This window comes from Elgaria multicarinata, chromosome 2 (genome assembly GCF_023053635.1).
Source record: "Elgaria multicarinata webbii isolate HBS135686 ecotype San Diego chromosome 2, rElgMul1.1.pri, whole genome shotgun sequence".
Taxonomy (NCBI): Eukaryota; Metazoa; Chordata; class Lepidosauria; order Squamata; family Anguidae; genus Elgaria; species Elgaria multicarinata.
In genome coordinates, this window is record NC_086172.1 from 144,809,942 (window position 1) to 144,828,089 (window position 18,148).

The 18,148-nt window shown below is 39.9% G+C and overlaps 1 protein-coding gene across 1 annotated transcript in view; it reads left to right on the forward strand.

Moving 5' to 3' along the window:
* Window positions 1–13,831, forward strand: part of TTC6 (tetratricopeptide repeat domain 6) — a 113,338-nt gene extending 99,507 nt beyond the window's left edge. The window contains exons 23-30 of the mRNA XM_063118473.1: window positions 1,170–1,283; window positions 5,543–5,662; window positions 6,233–6,306; window positions 8,829–9,039; window positions 9,461–9,613; window positions 10,057–10,227; window positions 11,879–12,104; window positions 13,651–13,831. Coding sequence (XP_062974543.1) covers window positions 1,170–1,283; window positions 5,543–5,662; window positions 6,233–6,306; window positions 8,829–9,039; window positions 9,461–9,613; window positions 10,057–10,227; window positions 11,879–12,104; window positions 13,651–13,787 — 1,206 coding nt within the window. The 3' untranslated portion in view covers window positions 13,788–13,831. The remainder of the gene's footprint in view (window positions 1–1,169; window positions 1,284–5,542; window positions 5,663–6,232; window positions 6,307–8,828; window positions 9,040–9,460; window positions 9,614–10,056; window positions 10,228–11,878; window positions 12,105–13,650) is intronic.
* The last annotated feature ends 4,317 nt before the right edge of the window (window positions 13,832–18,148 follow it).

The window sequence follows — 18,148 nt, forward strand, 5'->3', positions numbered from 1 at the left end:
GAAGAATTACAGTTGGAAGTAAGCAACCTGCCTTTTTCTCTTGCTAACAGGAGCAAGTTAACCCATTCTTTGTGTGTGCGTTTCTCTCTGTGTGTGTGCGTGCGCGCTCATTTGACTATATATATGTGTACAGTCTATCCAGCCCTCGGAGCCAAAACCTTGTGCACCCATGGGGCACATCCTAACAAAGAAATATACAACCAAATAATCTGTCCAATCCCTGAAGATCTCTGGAGGTTGCTTAAAATGCTTTAAGGTTTTGCATTGCTTCTCTTAGTAATGCAGATAGTCAAGTCTTAGTGAATTTCTGCCATGTGCTGTTCTGAACTAATCAGAAGTCTGCAAGGCTCAAAAACTTGGCAGGCAAAGGAAAATGTGATGATTAGATCCATTCTGAACTCTTAAATAGAAGGGAACCAGTCAGAGCCAACATCAAGAGGTGGGCATCCGCCAAGGATCCACACCCCAGCAAGAACCCACTGACAGGAGCTTTCTGGACTTTCTTCTCCTCTTCATCATTGCACCCTGTTTGTTCACCTGCCTTTTGCTCTGGCTCAGACAGTGGTGATTGTGAGAAGGAGGAACACTAGGTTCCACTGCCTACTTTCTCACTGGCTCTCCGCCTGTCAAGAAAGCAAGTGATAAGAATGATGAGAAAAAGGACCAGGAGCAATAGCAACTGGTGAGAAGATAGACTCACCAAGGAAGGACACAGGAGCCAAGTTAAACTCCTTGGCCATATCCCCAGTTCTAAGTCCCAGGAAGACTCTGGAATTGTATGTATTCTGAATACCTGAGGTATTCAGCCCAGAATTTTGTGGGAATGAGGGGAAAGCAAAAATGACTCCAAAGATTTTTAGGATTTTCATATTTTTCAGGGTGGTGGTGGTGGTTTACTATGAGAGATATGATGTGGCAGAAGGTTGCGTTCTTTCTTTTACTAGAAAAAAAAGCTTTACCACTTCTTTAATCAGCAATGGAGCTGCAAGAAGTAGCAGCAGCCCAGCAGTGTTCCTTGTTGAGAATACCCCAATAGGAATGATTCTAAGTCATGATGTACCATTATTCCTAGCGGCAGCCTTGAACAAAAATAATAGCTCTGGGAGACTTCTGTGTAGATTATGTGAAGTCTACAGTTCATGCTAATTCTGTGCCATTTTTTTCTATAGACTTACAAACATGCTGTTGAAGATTTAACTAGAGCTATAGACCTGGACAATGCATGCACTTTGGCATATTACAATAGGGCAATTGCCTTCCACCAATTGAAGGACTGGAAAAATGTATGTTTCATTTTTTAAAAAAGAAGATCAATCATATATCATTGTTTAATTGCTTTAGCACTATTTCTAAATATAATGATCCTGCTTTTATTTTTAATTATCATGCATGTACTACCCCAATCCAGTTTTGTGTACACTGTAATATGCACATGGTTCTCCATACTTGCAGGCTTTTTCCATTCACTTTGGTTGAAGGGGAGCTCCGGACCCACATTAATCTATGTATATGAAAAAGGCTTTTACTGAATATATTGGAATCTTTTGTGGGAGTGACAGACTTGTTAACAAATGTCCTCTCTGAACACATGTGCAAGGATTCACATGTTCACAGATACACATGTTTAAGGAACCTCTCAATGTTGGTCATAGGACATTTCGGCAGATTTGTCCCAGACAAGTCTATTCCAAAAGGGGGTTATTTTACTGAACACACACAAAACAATTACTTTTGGAATTAGTTGGTTGGTATTAAGCATTATATGAACTTCTGGATGGAATTAATCAGCGAATATACCAAACACAATCCTATGCACACTAAGCATAAAAAATATAATACGAAATGAATACGTGCACAGGGTTCAAACGATGGTGACATTATCTCAAAGGCCCACTCCATGTCTAAACCAAGGCTCTACTGTTACTTTCTACTGTTAGTTTTTCCCTACCCAGTGCCTGCTTACCCTACCCTGTACCTGTTTGCATTCTCTTCCCCTCCTTATTGTTTTACTATGATTTTATTAGATTGTAAGCCTATGCGGCAGAGTCTTGCTATTTACTGTTTTACTCTGTACAGCACCATGTACATTGATGGTGCTATATAAATAAATAAATAAATAATAATAATAATAATAATAATAATAATAATAATGAGCATGGAAAGCTAGGTCATGAACATGTGCAGTGGGCTGGGACTTGAATGGGCTGGACTATAGTTCTTTGGGAGCTGAAGAAGATGAGGCCAGGAAAATCTGAGTTCTAGGGCTCTCTGGGAGAGGGGAAGGAAAAAAGAAAAAAAGTGTGGTATAAGAGGATAATGAGGCTGGGGAGACAAGGGGGACCTGCAATGCTTTTTCTCTGGTCACAGGCAAAAAGCTGCGGCTAATCCTTCCACAAAGTCACCATGGCTAGAGAAGGGGGCAGGATGATTGGGCATCTATACTAAACACACTGACACCAGTTTCCAGTGTTGTGCATTATCCCTTGCTTTTTCTTGTTTCCTGTTCCAGCTCTTTATTGTGTACCATCAGAGTCTCTGGGACTCCAGATTATTTTGTGTGTCAGTCAAATCCTTGATGACTTGGCTAGGGTGACAATATGAAAAGGAGGACAGGGCTTCTGTATCTTTAACAGTTATATTGAAAAGGGAATTTCAGCAGCTGTCATTTGTATATATGGAGAACCTGGTGAAATTCCCTCTTCATCACAACAGTTAAAGCTGCAGGTGCCCTGCCCTCTTTTAAATCTGGTCACTGTGGTATAGCTCCTGCACTTTAACTGTTGTGATAAAGAGGGAATTTCACCAGGTTCTCCATATATACAAATGACACCTGCTGAAATTCCCTTTTCTATGCAACTGTTAAAGATACAGGAGCCCTGTCCTCCTTTTCATATGGTCACCCTAGACTTGGCTGACTACAATGGGCATGAATAGGAAACAAGGATGACAATGGAAAAGGGAACCTGGCTGCAATCCTTTTTAGTTGTTAAGCAGGGCAAAGTTGCACTATAGCGGCCAGACTTCCACCCCAAAACTGGTTAATACACTCAGACATGCACATAATAAAAGTGGGTTGAAAGGCTGAAGGTTACAATTCATAGGGAAAGGACCTCCAAAACATAGGGCAGGATTGAAAGATACCTGTCCAGCATTGTTCCTGAAGACAGTGCTGGGGTGCATGGAAACCTCTGAGGTTATGTCAAAGGAAGCCTTGAAAAAGGCTGTAGGTTGGTCACCACTTCAGCTAGAGCAGGGAACTAGGCAGCTAGACAAGGTGTTCTGGAAATAAGGTGGTTGAGGCTCTCGTATAGAACACTGGGTTCTGCGGCTTAAAGTGATTTCAGCAAGGGGCACTGAGCTGTTCACACAACCAAAGACCTTTGGAGAGGTAAAGAACATTCTCAAGCCCTAGGTTCTTACAATGGACACAAAAGGGACTAACCATAGATAAAGTAGACAAAAGCTCAGGACTAACTATAGATAAAGTAGACAAAAGAGGGAGAGATTACTTTGGTTGGAGCAAGCCATAGTCTCAATAGGGTGGATCCTTTCTCCAATATTAATCAGGATAAGCTAAATCTAATCAAGGCAGTGACCTTGTTTGGATGACACACCAGTCCATCATCGGTTAATTTATTTGTTAATTTACCTTAATATTTACAATGGTGGCTGGCATGTGCCACAGCTCCTCATGGATAAATTAACCCATGATGGGCTGTCATGTCATGCAGTCTGGCCCAGTATGTCTCTGAGACTGCAGGGCTCAGGGGTGGGGAACCTTTCCCAACTACCACACTTATCACTAATTATGCAGCACCATGGAAGCATGAGACCTTTATGCCTATGGTGTATTCATGCTTTGGTTCCTGATTACTTCACCTAAGTTAACTATGGGGATGTTGGAGAAATCCACAATAGAATCAAATGAGTTCAGATTTCTGTGAGTCCAACCCATGGATTCCACAGCAGGCCAGCTTATCCTGAGTTACACAGATTCTATGGACTTGCAGAACATTTTTTTAAAAAACTTTCATACTTCTACGCAAATTGAGTTGTAGAAAAATACACACACACAAAAAGACTGTCTGAAAATGCACATAGACTAAAGCATGAAAGTGCGCATTTGGGGGGGGGGCTTTGCACAAGTGCAAGTTTGCACAAATTCAGGAAATCGTAAAAAGTCCCATTCTGTCAATGCATGGACAACGGAACAATCTGTGAAAGTTAGAACAGATTTTACAAAATCCATACATCCCTATTTAACCATGAGTCATTCAATCTAGTGTGGTTGATTGAATCATACTACTAATCTTTGGCTTGAATAAGTGACCAGGTACTCATGACCTCATGGTACGATCACTTGCTTTGGTCTCTTTAGCCATTCCAGTTGAAGTAGTTCCCTTCAGCCTTGCCTACACTGGATGCTAGGCTAGGCTTCTTAAAGTTACAGCACTATGTCACACAAAATACTGGGGAAGAGTATCTCCCAGGCTTTCATGCCAAGAAGTGTGCCAACAGATTCTAATATACCTAAGAAGCAAATTTGCAATGAGGCACACAGATGACTGCAAAACCATATTTCATATGTTGAATGACAAATGATAGTTCTGTCTTTGAATTCACTTTTATGGATGTTTCGCTTTGTTCTGGTCATTCATAACTATTGGACAACAAAAACCACCAGATTTTAGTATGTATGTCCTAAGGCATGAATGTATGAACTATATTTCTTCTAGAAACCAATTTGATTAATATTTTGAGAGTTGGTTCATAAAAGACTTGCTAGATTTTGCAACCCAAGTCTACAGCATGTCAAAAGAAAGCCTATTTCTAATAACATCCTCACATTCTTCATCTTTTTTTAAAGACAACATTTGAAATATTAGGAGTAAAGGTCAAATGTAACTTTATCAGACATGAGTAACCATATCAGTTAATGTCAGAGTTCTAAGACTAATTTTTTACTGAGCAGATCAATCATTTTGTGATCGAACTGGGGAATTGCAATGTATTGACTATAAATCCAGCTCCTTAGAAGAGTAAATCAAGGCACTCCCCTCACCCATAATGGTATAGTCCAGGTTCTCTTCTTTCCTGGATCATAGCATTTGGAGAGGGGAATGTCTGGATTTACTCTTCATTTGACGAAGTCATAGGAAGGGAGAATGACTTGCTTCTTGAATAAGCATAGTATATTTTTAATGTCTAACCTGAATTTTATTACATCAATCCTTATAGCATATCTTTATAGTAACCTTGGTTCATTGAAACTAATGCTAGGACAAAATCTTGAAATTTAATTATTTTCTCTGAACTTTGCTAAAATGTGGAAAATACCTTCTTTCTCTGTTATAAACCCTAGTAAAGTTATATTGTAGAAACAAAATTTCTGGAGACTTTTTTCCATCTGTAAAGCATACAGGTCTTTAATCAGGTAGGGAGACTGGAATGTCTTTGTAAAGGAGATAATTCCTTACTCTGTAAAACACATGCCTTGTTTTACACTTTCCAACAATTAACTATGTGACCTCTGATTTTATAGGCATTGAAAGATTATGGGATTGTTCTTCTTCTTGAGGCAAGCGATGACACTGTCTTGAAAGTCTTGATCAACCGTGCATTACTCTATACAGAATTGGACCTACATGATAATGCACTAGAGGTATAGAATCACCCCTGCCCTCCCCCTATGTACCATTTTTTGATTTTGTAATTTATTTATTTATTTACTTACAGCATTTCTATACAGCTCCACATTTAAACAGATTCCAGAGCAGTGAACAATAAAAAATTCAATCATAAAAAAAACTGCCTGTTTAAAAGTCAGGAAGATAAGGCTTTCTCATCTTGTCCAAAATCCACAAAGCCCGGAAATTGGAAGCTAAGGCTGGTGCCTTATATGATGTGCCCTGTAATCAGTCATGATGTTGTGCATTGTCACAAATTGTGCTTGCTTATAACTTACTCTCCATGCAGCCACACTTTTCCTGGGTCTTTTAGTCCTAACAGAGCTGCCCCAGATTCCTTCCCTCCCTAAAGATTCTCTTAGGTGGACTAAAACACCCACCTAGCTAAAATGCAGAGCACTGGATATTCATAAGCCTCCAAGTTCAAAGGCTTATGAGTACCCATGGCAAATCCAATAGGGGTGCACTCTAACTGAAGTATGTTGTATGTTGCCTGAGACATCAGTGTCAAGTGAATCACTTGTGTTCTCTTTCTCTATTTTTAGGACTTTTCAGACGTGGGACGGAGTAAACCAAAAGACACTCGACTATGTAAAGTTATTGGACTCTGCTACCATAGGTAATATTAAATATTGATCAGAACAAATCTGGAATATGTTTTGATGTCACAGTTTAGAACAGTGGTTCCCAAACTTTTTCAGGTAACCAACCCCTTGGTTCCACAAACTCATGGCTACCCTGCCCTACACTATAAAAATCATTATTCAGAATAGTGGTTTTCAACGACCCACTAAGGAAGATAATAAAAATAACATTCAGAACAGTAACAATTAATTGAATATTTATTCAAAATCTGAAGCACCCGCCACAGGCTTGCCGAGGGAGGGAGGGAAAAGAGAGCGGATGCCTCTGTTTTGCAGCTGGCATGGCAGGGCACACCAAGCAGGGTATGTCTCTTCATTAGCGTTTTGGTGCTTTTGAAACATTTCAATTCAACGTTAAAAGGACTCTTCCTAAACAGTATTAATACATGTGTGGATTCTTCCCCTATATGGCTTGGGACCAAACTACCTTCTCCCATAAAAATGTCCCTGGGTTTTAAGACCTTCTGGAGAGGCGTTTCTCAGAAAAGACCACCTTGAGAGCCCTCCTGCCACCCCTTTGCCTCTTAGCACCCCTCTGCCACCCCCTTGCCTCTTAATGCCTCCCTATGCAATCCCACCGCCCCCAAGGGGGCGGTACCACCCACTTTGGGAACCACTGGTTTAGAATAAAGCTTACAGAAGAGTTTATGTAGTAGAAGTGGAAGAAAGTGAACAAAAAGCAGTGATAGTTCAAGACATTTTACTGCCTGAAATGGAGCCTAAATTGAACTACCCTCACCCCCATCTTCAGCTAAGGCCAATATGTAAAAAAAACCTATTGGTGCATCACCACTGGTGCATCAGCGTTCAAGCACCAACTAGTCTTCTTCTATCCTGGCCTTGCGATGGTACCTTTAGCAGGCTGCTTCACTCTGCTATATGATAGGTCTGCCCTTGATATAAAGAAAAAAGATTTTATATTTCTCAGGAGCATTTTATATTTCTCCCAGCATTTTAACAGTCTATGAATAAATTTATAGTCTATAAATGAATTTTAACTGTGTTTTAAATTTGTAATTTTGCATTGCTGCTGTTTTTATCTGGTTGAGCTTTTATATTGTATTTTATATTATGGTTTTATACTGTTGTTTTATACTTTGAATGTTTTTAATTTTTGTGAACCACCCAGAGAGCTCCAGCTATTGGGTGGTATAGAAATGTAATTAATAAATAAAAAGGAGCTATACATCTTCTCATTATCCACTTTCGTTGTGCAATGGTTCATTGTGGTTTTGCTCACTTTCCTAGTGATGGCTAGGAAACAGCATTCCACAGAGAGCCTGTTAGACTTGTTCACAGATCTGAAAAATCAATAGGCTTGATATATGGTTGTCTAAATGCTATTTTGACAAACGGAGTAATTCAAGTTTGTCTAAGGATGTATAAGTGGCTCAATTACTCAACAGTTGGTATTAGTACTACAAAATATATTTTACAATGTTTCTTTTTTCTTTTTTGCTTCTTCCAGCGGATATTAGTACCTACTATATAGGTAACTTATGCTTTAGCTTCTGATTTTTGAAGCTCATTCTCTGATAGTGTTAGATGGGGGCTGTTGTGGCACAGCCTGTAATAGGAATAATGCTTACCATTCCTATCCTGGTTATGCAGTAGAGAGGATATTCATTCAAGAGGAAATTATTTGCAGTCTTGCCTCAATTCTGTGAGGGCATACCCAGGACCCTCATGTGTACCTTGTATGTATGAGTATTATAGAATCTCCTTGTAAGCTGTACTGAAGATTTCTTTGGGCAAAATGGAAAATTCTCTGATACAGAGAACTCTTTGTTAGATTATGTTTACCTTCTTACATGAACAGACGGTGCAAGAGTGTTTCAGCTATTGGACAATATAGAAATGTAATAAATAAATAATAAAAGATACCTTTTAATTCTACATCTCTTGTGTTGGGAGAACAATGTAAAAACTGTCATCTATCCCAAGTATTTAACTCACTTATGCAATGCACACACAATACTCATACACATCAATCCAGAACATGTCTCCTATTAAATGCTTTGCAAAACCCTTATTTATTTATTTATTTATTTATTTATTTATTTATTTATTTATTACATTTCAATACCATCCAATAGCTGAAGCTAATATAAGCAAAACTTATATGAAATTCATGTGTTTTGACATTCACCTGAACCAGCAAACTGTTTTTAATACTTCCAATATTGGTTTGCAGAGCAAGCACAAACCATAGTTTGCTGATTTGGATGAAACAACAAACTCTGGTGAGCAGCTGACCCAACTCACTTGACTGGTGCAATCTGTGACTGAAAATTGAAAAGGCAATTTTGATAGCTACATCAATATATATTATAAACCTTGACAAAGCAAGCCATGTGAGAATGTGTCAGAGATTAGAGATATGTGAATGAACTGGTGATAACCTTGTTTGCTGCACCATTGCTTGTTTCCTTGTTGAATTATACAACTTCAAATATTGCTAATAAAACAACAACCTTCAAATGTATATTGATTTTAGACTTCAGAAGTATGAAGAGGCCGTGCATTCATTTTCTAAGCTTCTTAAACTAGATCCCTTTTCTCTGGATGGCTATATTGGACGAGGGAATTCATACATGGAATTTGGTCATGAACAAGGCAATATACAAGCCCGGAAAGATTTCTTGAAAGCAGTACATCTGAATCCAACATGCATAAAGGCCAGACTTTGCTTAGGGTACAATTTGCAGGTAATGGATCATTCAGCAAAATATCCTGCTGTTTCCAGTGGCTGCCTCAGCCTCCTTCCCTTCCTCACTGGTAGATGGGTGAAATAGCAGAAATACAGGGTGGGCAGAAGCACAGAGGCAAAGATCGCCTCCGAGTTTGGAGGCTGACAGGAATTGTGACACATCAGAAACTGTCATCTTCTTAGTAGCCACCCACTTCACTTTCTTGGTGGGAGCTCCCAGAGGAGGACCTATTACTATGGCCTTAGCTAGACCTAAGGTTTATCCCGGGATCGTCCCGGGGTCATCCCTGTTCATGTAAATGACACACAGGATATCCCGGGAGCAGGCAGGGACAACTCCAGGACGATCCCAGAATAAACCTTAGGTCTAGCTAAGGCCAGAATCTCATTTTGTTAATAATTGTGTTCAATTATTTTAGGCTCTTGGAAAGTTTCAGAAAGCTTGGGCCCAGTTCACAGCAGCCATTCTTATTGATCCAAAATGTCACTTAGCTTATGATGGGAGAGCTATAGTCTGTCTTCAGATGGGTGATTATTTTGCTGCCTTTCAAGATACAAATGCTGCACTAAAGGTAAATATTTGCTCTGTTTTAAGCTTTAATTGTACAATATCCTTCCTTGCTTGTAAATTTACACCCTTCCCTCTCTATGCATCATTTTCTACGTGTCCTACGCACGTGCGCACAGACACACAGACACACACCATCCCTCTCTCAGTCAGCCCATGAATCTTCAAATCCTTCACTTACGTTCCTCTCCAACTTCTACTCCTTTGCCATCCAACAAGTGCTCCCTGTATTATTTAAGGTAGGTTGCTCTTCTAAGTTCATTTTCATTCATACAAAAAAGTATGGAAGACAGGAAATGAAACTGCACATCCAGGGTCTTCCTGTGCATAAAAATCTCCCTATTTATAATTTGAAGCTATCCAGATTAAGATATACTTTTTGTTAATATTAAATATTTTCTTTATGAATTTTATTCTTGGAAACGTACTTCTCTGAATGTATTCCAGATAACTGCCAGTGCAGAATTGCTTACAAATCGAGGTGTCATTAACCAGTTTATGGGATTTTTAAACTGTGCCATGAAGGACTATCAGCAGGCCATCACTGTTGACCCCAGCTATGCTTTGGCATATTTCAATGCAGCAAATATCTACTTCCTTAACAGGCAGTTCTCACAGGTTTGTATTTGATTCTATGCTCACAAACTTTATTGAATGCTTTTCCTTGGATGCAGCTATCATTTCAGCTAGGCATATTTTCCTCTTTCAAAAATATACACCACAATTTTTAGTAAAATACTTTAGTCTTAAAGCATACTCCTCTAGACTGAACAGAAAGATCACTCTGAACAAGGATTAGGCTAGAGGGGAATGGAGAAGATTTTGCTAGATCCTACTATTTGTGCGGGGGTGTGTGTGTGTGTCAGTTTCACTACTACATTTTTTACATTTTAAAATAATGGCAGTGGTAAAAGGGTGGGTGCTGCTTGGCCTAGAGAGGTGAGACAGACAGTCACCAACAATGTTGCAGACTATTTCTTTGGTCCAGCTGAGACAATAACACTACAGCCAGTTCATAGCTGATGCCTGGTGTGTTATTGAAGTAGAATTGTAAAAATGTACATTAATCAGTACTTGAAAAAATACGACAACAGAGAAAACAGGAATGCAACTGTTTGTGAATGGCATTAATTAGAATACTAAGAAATAAAAGAATGAGAGCTTTTCTAAACAAGGCATTTATTCTGCACTTGTGATTTTTTACTCATGGTTGTTTACATTTTCTTTAGACGACGGTGTGCTCCACTTTCACTTGTTTTTTCAGAGCACATTCCTGGGTTTTCTTAAAACAGGGGAAAATGGGGTATTATTTCTAAAAGCAGTGTTTCTACTTGTAGAGGTGGGCGAAATTGCCACCCTGTCTGCCCCCTGCTCGTCAGGCCACACAAGCCTCTTCTGAGGCTCAGCTTGGCCCAGCAAGCACTTAGCAGCCCACTGCCCTGGCGGCTGAAATCGCGCACTTCCCTCCACTGTGTTAACGGTGGCTGCCATTAATGCAACAGAGAAAAGTGCATAATTTCTGGAGCCTTCAGAAATTGTTCACTTTGCCCTGCTGTGTCAATGGTGGCCGTCAATTTAATGGGGCCTTTGTGGCTGCTATTGACATAGTGAGGCAAAGAACACAATTTGGGGGGGATCCAGAAATCGCACACTTCCCCCCCATGCATTAATGGCGGCTGCCATTAACACCTCGGGGGGAAGTGCACTATTTCCGGAGACTCCAGAAATTGTGTATTTCCCCCTGCTGCATTAATGGTGGCCGCTACTAATGTGGGGGAAGGGGGAGTGTGCAATTTTGGCAGCCAGGGTGGGTGGCTGTCGAGTGCTCGCAGGGACTTTGCAAGTGCTTGGGTGCGGGTTCATGTTTGCACTCAGTGTGCCCAACTGGGTCTAGGGACTGGATGCAGGGGATCTGTTATCCTCTCTGATCCAGTCGGACACTTGTGACACCCCTATCTACTTGTATATTTCTGCTATTTTGCTATTGCACACCTCCACCAAGAGGTTATACAGAAGAAAAGCAGAAAAGGAAATGCTCTTTATGTAGAGCTCAGAATCGCAATTCTGCAACAAAATCTAAAGTAGATATTGTGATTAACAGCCTTATGTAGAAAAGCTCCCAGTCAAAAGTATACTTATTGGAGAGTGGAACAGAACCATCTTTCTTGTTGAAGTACTTTGCTCACTGTATTAATAACAGGTTAAAACAATGTCATTGTATATGTATTTCCCATGTTAGTAGTTATTTATAAAACAATTAATTTTATAGGCAAATAAGCATTATTCCAAGGCACTGACGCTTGATCCAAAAAATGAATCTGCATTCCTGAATCGAGCTATCACAAATACACTATTGAAAAACTTTGAAGAGGCAAAAGAAGATTTTGAGAAGGCAATTAGCCTCTCTCCTTTCTCTGCAGCAATATATTATAACAAGGCAAATCTGTACAGCACATTACAACAATATGAGCAAGCTGAGGAGGACATTTCAAAAGGTACTAGTATTTGGAGATCTACATACCTATTTTCATTTGCTTACTTTCCTCTGTGACCCAGAGCAGCAATCTGTGGAGAGTTGCATGAGGTAGGGATTTGTCAGTTCATCCAACATCTAAATGTACCTGCACAGTGCTCCAGCACCAATCATGCATAGCTGGTCAGCAGTGTCAGTTTTGACAGATCAAATCACTTGTCGCAAACCCAAGAGTGCTGCCTGAGGTGGGGAATGTGACCTCATCCAACGTCTAAGTGTGCATGCTGAGTGCTCCAGCACCAATCATTCATAGGTGGCCAGCACTGTCAGCTTTGACAGGTGGGCAAACCGATTCCTAATGTTTGTGTCTCTTTATCCCCATTACAAGTAGGTAATAAACACTGTCAAAGCCTTCAGCACTGATAATTTGTTTAATGGGGGGAGATCGTTGTGTGTAGCACCTAGCTTCTGTGTGCAAAGATCTCTGAATCACAGCCAATGGGATTTATTGATTTCAACATATTACAGAGCATTTTCCTCCTGGAGATTCACAAAATTACAGCCCAGAGGACCTTCTCATAACAATGCACGATCTCTTTTAATTGGGTTTTTAGTAATTGGGGTTAAGCTCATATTGAGCTGTTTAGTTTCTACATGGTTTGGGTCCAGGTTACCTAGAATCATAGAATAGCAGAGTTGGAAGGGGCCTACAAGGCCATCGAGTCTAACCCCCTGCTCAATGCAGGAATCCACCCTAAAGCATCCCTGACAGATGCTCGTCCAGCTGCCTCTTGAATGCCTCTAGTGTGGGAGAGCTCACAACCTCCCTAGGTAACTGATTCCATTGTCGTACTGCTCTAACAGTCAGGACGTTTTTCCTGATGTCCAGCTGGAATCTGGCTTCCTTTAACTTGAGCCCGTTATTCCGTGTCCTGCACTCTGGGAGGATCGAGAAGAGATCCTGGCCCTCCTCTGTGTGACAACCTTTTAAGTATTTGAAGAGTGCTATCATGTCTCCCATACAGTCCTGTGGCCTTCTCCCATACAATCCGCCCCACAATCTCAGATCCTCTGGGAAGAATTTACTTCAGTCAGCGAAACCTAGGCTGACAACCGTTAACCAGAGGACCTTCTCTTCTGCCGCTCCCAGACTGTGGAATGGCCTGCTGGGAGAGAGTCTCCAACTTAACAGTCTTTCTGAATTTAAAAAAGCTATGAAGACTGATCTCTTCTGGCAGGCCTACTCAGTCGAATTTTAAGATGTCTGGCTGTTATTTTAATAATGTATTAGCTTTATATGTTTTCAATCAATTTTATGTATTTTATAGTATTTTTGTATTTGATGTTGTTCCCCGCCTCGATCCAGAGGGAGAGGCGGTAATAAATAAATATATTGTTGTTGTTGTTGTTGTTATTATTGAACCTATGAGACAGACTAAAACTGAAATTAAACAAATAATACTTAAGTCATTACATCCAAATTATCCATGTACTTTTGGATAAGTTTTTAGCATATGGTTATTATTTATTCTGAAATGTCACCTAATAAAAATACTATTTTTTTACAGCACTGTCAATTCAGCCTTATGATGCCCTGATGTTTAAGCTTAGAGCTGATATTCGTGGCAAAATGGGTTTAATTAAAGAAGCTATCACTGATTACAAGAAAGCCATCAGCATCCAAGAGCTTATTAGCACTGGGTAAAAAGCTACCTTTCAATATATAGTAACAAGATGGCTTACATTATAGAGGCATTTCCAGTTAATGATGAAGACCTTTTGTGTTTTGCTACTGTTTGTAGTATGTAGTTTACACTAATATTCTTGTCACAGTTTTTAATTATATGTGAATTATAACATAACTGAATAGGAAACATTAAATGAAATTAATAAAAGCAGTGTTATTTTGAATTATGATATTAATTTGTGTTGTATATGCCCCTGAACTCCAAATAAGAGAAGGGAGTTATATGTGTTCTAATTAATTAATTAATTAATTAGTTAAAATACGTCTTAATCATTTGAATATGTTACAGAAAATATGTACATGGGTTACTAGAACAACGTAAATAGTAATTTATATCTTTGTGTCTCCATTCGTTTGTACTAGCTTTGCTGTAATTGCTTTCAGACGAATTTTGTGTTCATGTAGTTCACATCAGAATACTCATAATATAATATGGGGATTAAAACCAAGTACAAATAAACAACAACAGTTAAACATAGTGGCTCATAGTGTGATGCTGAACTTCCCAGGTACAGCAGAGGTTGCCTGCCATAAATGCTCATTCAGCAGAGAATAAATCTGAGAATCCTGTCCTGAAAACTTTGAATGGCGTTTGAGAGCTCATAGGAGTTTGAGGCCAATTTTCCAAAACAGTGATGTCAATGTAATAGCAAGGGTGGGCAACTTGTGCCCCCCCCCAGATATTTTGGCCTACAACTCCCATGATCCTTCACATAGGCTATGCTGGCTAGGGCTGATGTAGGGTGACCATATTTGGGAAACGAAAAAAGAGGACATCTTGTGAGGGTGGGTAGTGGGTGCGAAAGCAGCTGTCCAGTGCCTCCAGAAAGTGCATCATTCCTCCTACCACCTTAAAGGCCCCTTAAAGTGTGTCATCCCCCCTACTGCTCCAGTCAGGGCCTTTTCTATAATGTCCGGGAATGACATGCTTTCTCCTTTAAGGCCTCAATTGGAGCAGTGTGTGTGTGGGGAATGATGCACCTCCAGAATGACATGCCTCCAGAAATGATTCCCCCTCACTCTAATGGTGGCCTTAAAGGGGAAAGTGTGTCATTCCAGGACATTATAGAAAACTACAGAAAATCCCCCCTGACACCCAGGATAGAACACAAACCAGGACAAATCCGGGGAAATCCTGACAGTTGGTCGCTCAAGCTGATGGGAGTTGTAGGCCAAAACATCTAGATGGCCACAAATTGCCCACCCCAATATATAGGGACAGGTTGATATGTTACATCCCACAGTTCACAAATGTAGCCTGTGGGTTCCTAGTTCTTCAAGGACGTTGCAAAAGCAGGTTCATCTAGCCACAAAGGCCCATCGATTCAACCAATCTATGCAAACAAGATGTTTAGGGGTTAGGGCAAGTGGATGGTCTTTACTTTTATTGAATTTTTAATGTTTTTATTGTGTTTTAAAACTGCAATCTTATATCACTTACCTTACTTCTGAGTAGAAATGTATAGAATTGCACTGTGAACGTATTTTCATTATTTTTTATGACTGTGATTTTAAATTGTTGCAAGCTGCCCTGAGTAATACATAGGCTCTAGGAGGGCATGATAGAAATCTATGTACAAAATAAATAAATGGAATTGGCACTGCATCTGATCCTCTTGAAACATTTTGTTCAAAAAACATACAAGGATAAACTAAGAATCCCTAAGAATTTTCCCTTCCTCCAGTGTCCTGTTAAGTCTATTGCAGAAAAGAGGGCAAACTTGAAGACGATTGGTTTTGCTGCAATAGTAGATAGATCTATATAGATACTTTTAATAAATTTTTATTTTCTTTTGTGAATATCAACAAAACAGAACAGAAAATACATTGTGAAAATGAGGGGGGAAACCATACATTATATATATAAGATTATTGTCATTTTCCATCATGTATACCGTTCTTTAAAAAAAAAGGGGGGGAGAGAGTTATACAAAGGTTTCAAGAAAAGCAGACTAGATATCCATGTATTTATCCACTTGCAAGTTGTGTCGATATAACACCAGTTCAAAAGTTGATAGTGTTATTAGGTCCTCAATCCATTGCATTACGGGAGGTGTGGATTTGTCCTTCCAGTGTGATAGTATAAGTCCTTTGGCTGTCCTATGGGCTCTGAAGATCCATCTGTGCTGACCATATGTTAACTTTCAAGAAGCCGGTAGGTAATTTAGGAGGAGATGCACATTGTTCTGTATTATAGATTGTTTATTGTATTATAAATCTGCATACAGATTGTTCCAGATTATAGCTTGTTTCTGCACAAAGTTTATCCTTATTATAACCTCCTCCCCAAAAGGGGCGACTATGGGGCATTGCCCAAACATATGAGTTAAAGAAGCATTAGATGTGTTACATCTCCAACAAATGTGGAAGTTAGACAAACCCTTATTGAAAAGGCATTGTGGGCAATCGTCCATTGGGCAGGCAATATAGGACAGTCCAATTCTCTATTCCAATCCAGTCTTAAACTATGGGTATCATATTTACTTACTGCTACTAAATACTTACATATATGGGTCATGTCAGTTCAGCTGTTCATTCTTCCTTTCAGCCAACATCAATAGTGTATATGGGGAGTGGAACTTAGACTCTTTCTCGCTCCACAAGCTAACAAATTAATGAGTTCCAGGGTGACGGGAAATGGGTTATATCATTTGCAATCCCTCCCCTTAAGCACTGTGATTGGAGAGGGGGACAGGGAGGAGACTGTGGCTATTGCCACAGATATCAATCTCAAAACTTCCCCCCTTCCTCCCTTGGCGTCTTCCTAATATGGAACTGTGTTTAGTTAGCCATCCATCAACATGAAACGTGCCCTCACATCACCTAAACAACCTTCGGACCTACAGATCCATTTGGGACTCCAAACGATCTAACTTCACTGTGGGTTTCTGACAGTTTTAAAACTGCCCCCTAACTGCATTGTGATTTTGGAGGTCCAGCGAACCCCCTGATTTTCAGTGCAGAGTTCACACCCCTACTTGCTATATGCAGAGAAAGATAGAGCATGTGCCTACGGTTCTGTCATAAAGTCAAAATTCCAATGACTACCAGTAGATGGCAGCATGGAACTTCCATTTATATAGTCTTATAAAATATAAACTACTATGAAAGCTATGGTAATAATTATACATTTTGTTTGTACTATGGGTTTTAAGTTACTGAAAGGATTTACAAGGGAGAGAAACAAATGTAGCCACAAAGCATCGCACATAAATAGCAGAACATGATGGGCCTTGTGTTTTTAGGCAAGAGCATGGAAACATGCTAAATATAGCCCCCAAAGTTTGCAGTGCGATAATATGAGTGGAGGAAGCATGGTGGGAACTGTAGTCAGCAGGCTTCAGAATCTCTAGCATACTAAGAAAAATGTATTTCTCTCCCCTCTGAAACTCTATGCTCACCTTGAATTAGAAAACGCACACTTTCTACAGCTCTATTTTTTTTTTAAAGGAAAAAAAATCAAACCTAGCATCCTAATGTTTGCATAGAATTATCAGTTTTAAAAAATCAAGAACATTCAATATGCTTTGATTATTCCATGTCCCAGGTCAACTTTCATCCTTTCATGTATTATGAAAATTAGTGTTTGTATGTGGCATGTGTTTGTATGTGTGCAAGCTAATATGCAACAGTGAATCCCAGTGTGGTAAGGGAAAGGTGCCTATAAGCGCTGATCTGAGATTGGGAGTCTGGAAAGACAAAAGGGGTCAAAAGGACTTGTAACTTGTGGGGAAGTTGCCAGGTACCAGCTACTGTTACAGGGATTGCTGCTGATCGCTCTCAATAGCTGGATCTTCCTCAAGTCTTCTGAATGGGGTAGAAAGGCATTCCTTCCCCCTCTGCTAAGGATGTAATCCAGGTACTTGTCAAACAGAGAATGACTGGAAGTTGGAGAGGAAAATAAGTGAACGATTTGAAGATTCAAGGGCTGTTTGAGAGAGGGGTGGAATAACCAAAATAACCAAAGCAAATAGCCAATGCTGTACAGAGTTGATTATTTGAACTGTTGGTTATCGTGTTGTGTGTTGGGCACCGTTGACTATTTCATCGCACACAGTGCTGGAAAGAGTGAACGAAGTGGCGGCAGCCACTCTAGTCAAGCCAGCAGAACTCATAATGGCTGATGGGATACCAGCGGGAGGACTGAGGGGGAGAGAGGGCAGGGGATGTGTCAATCAAACACACCATTGACTAATAGTCAACTTATGGTCTTCGGCAGCCGCAGACCTACACACAAATGGACTTTGGACCAACACGTCATTGACCAGGTCCGCTCATTTAGATATCTGGGTATTCTCTTTAGTGAGTCCCTCTCATGG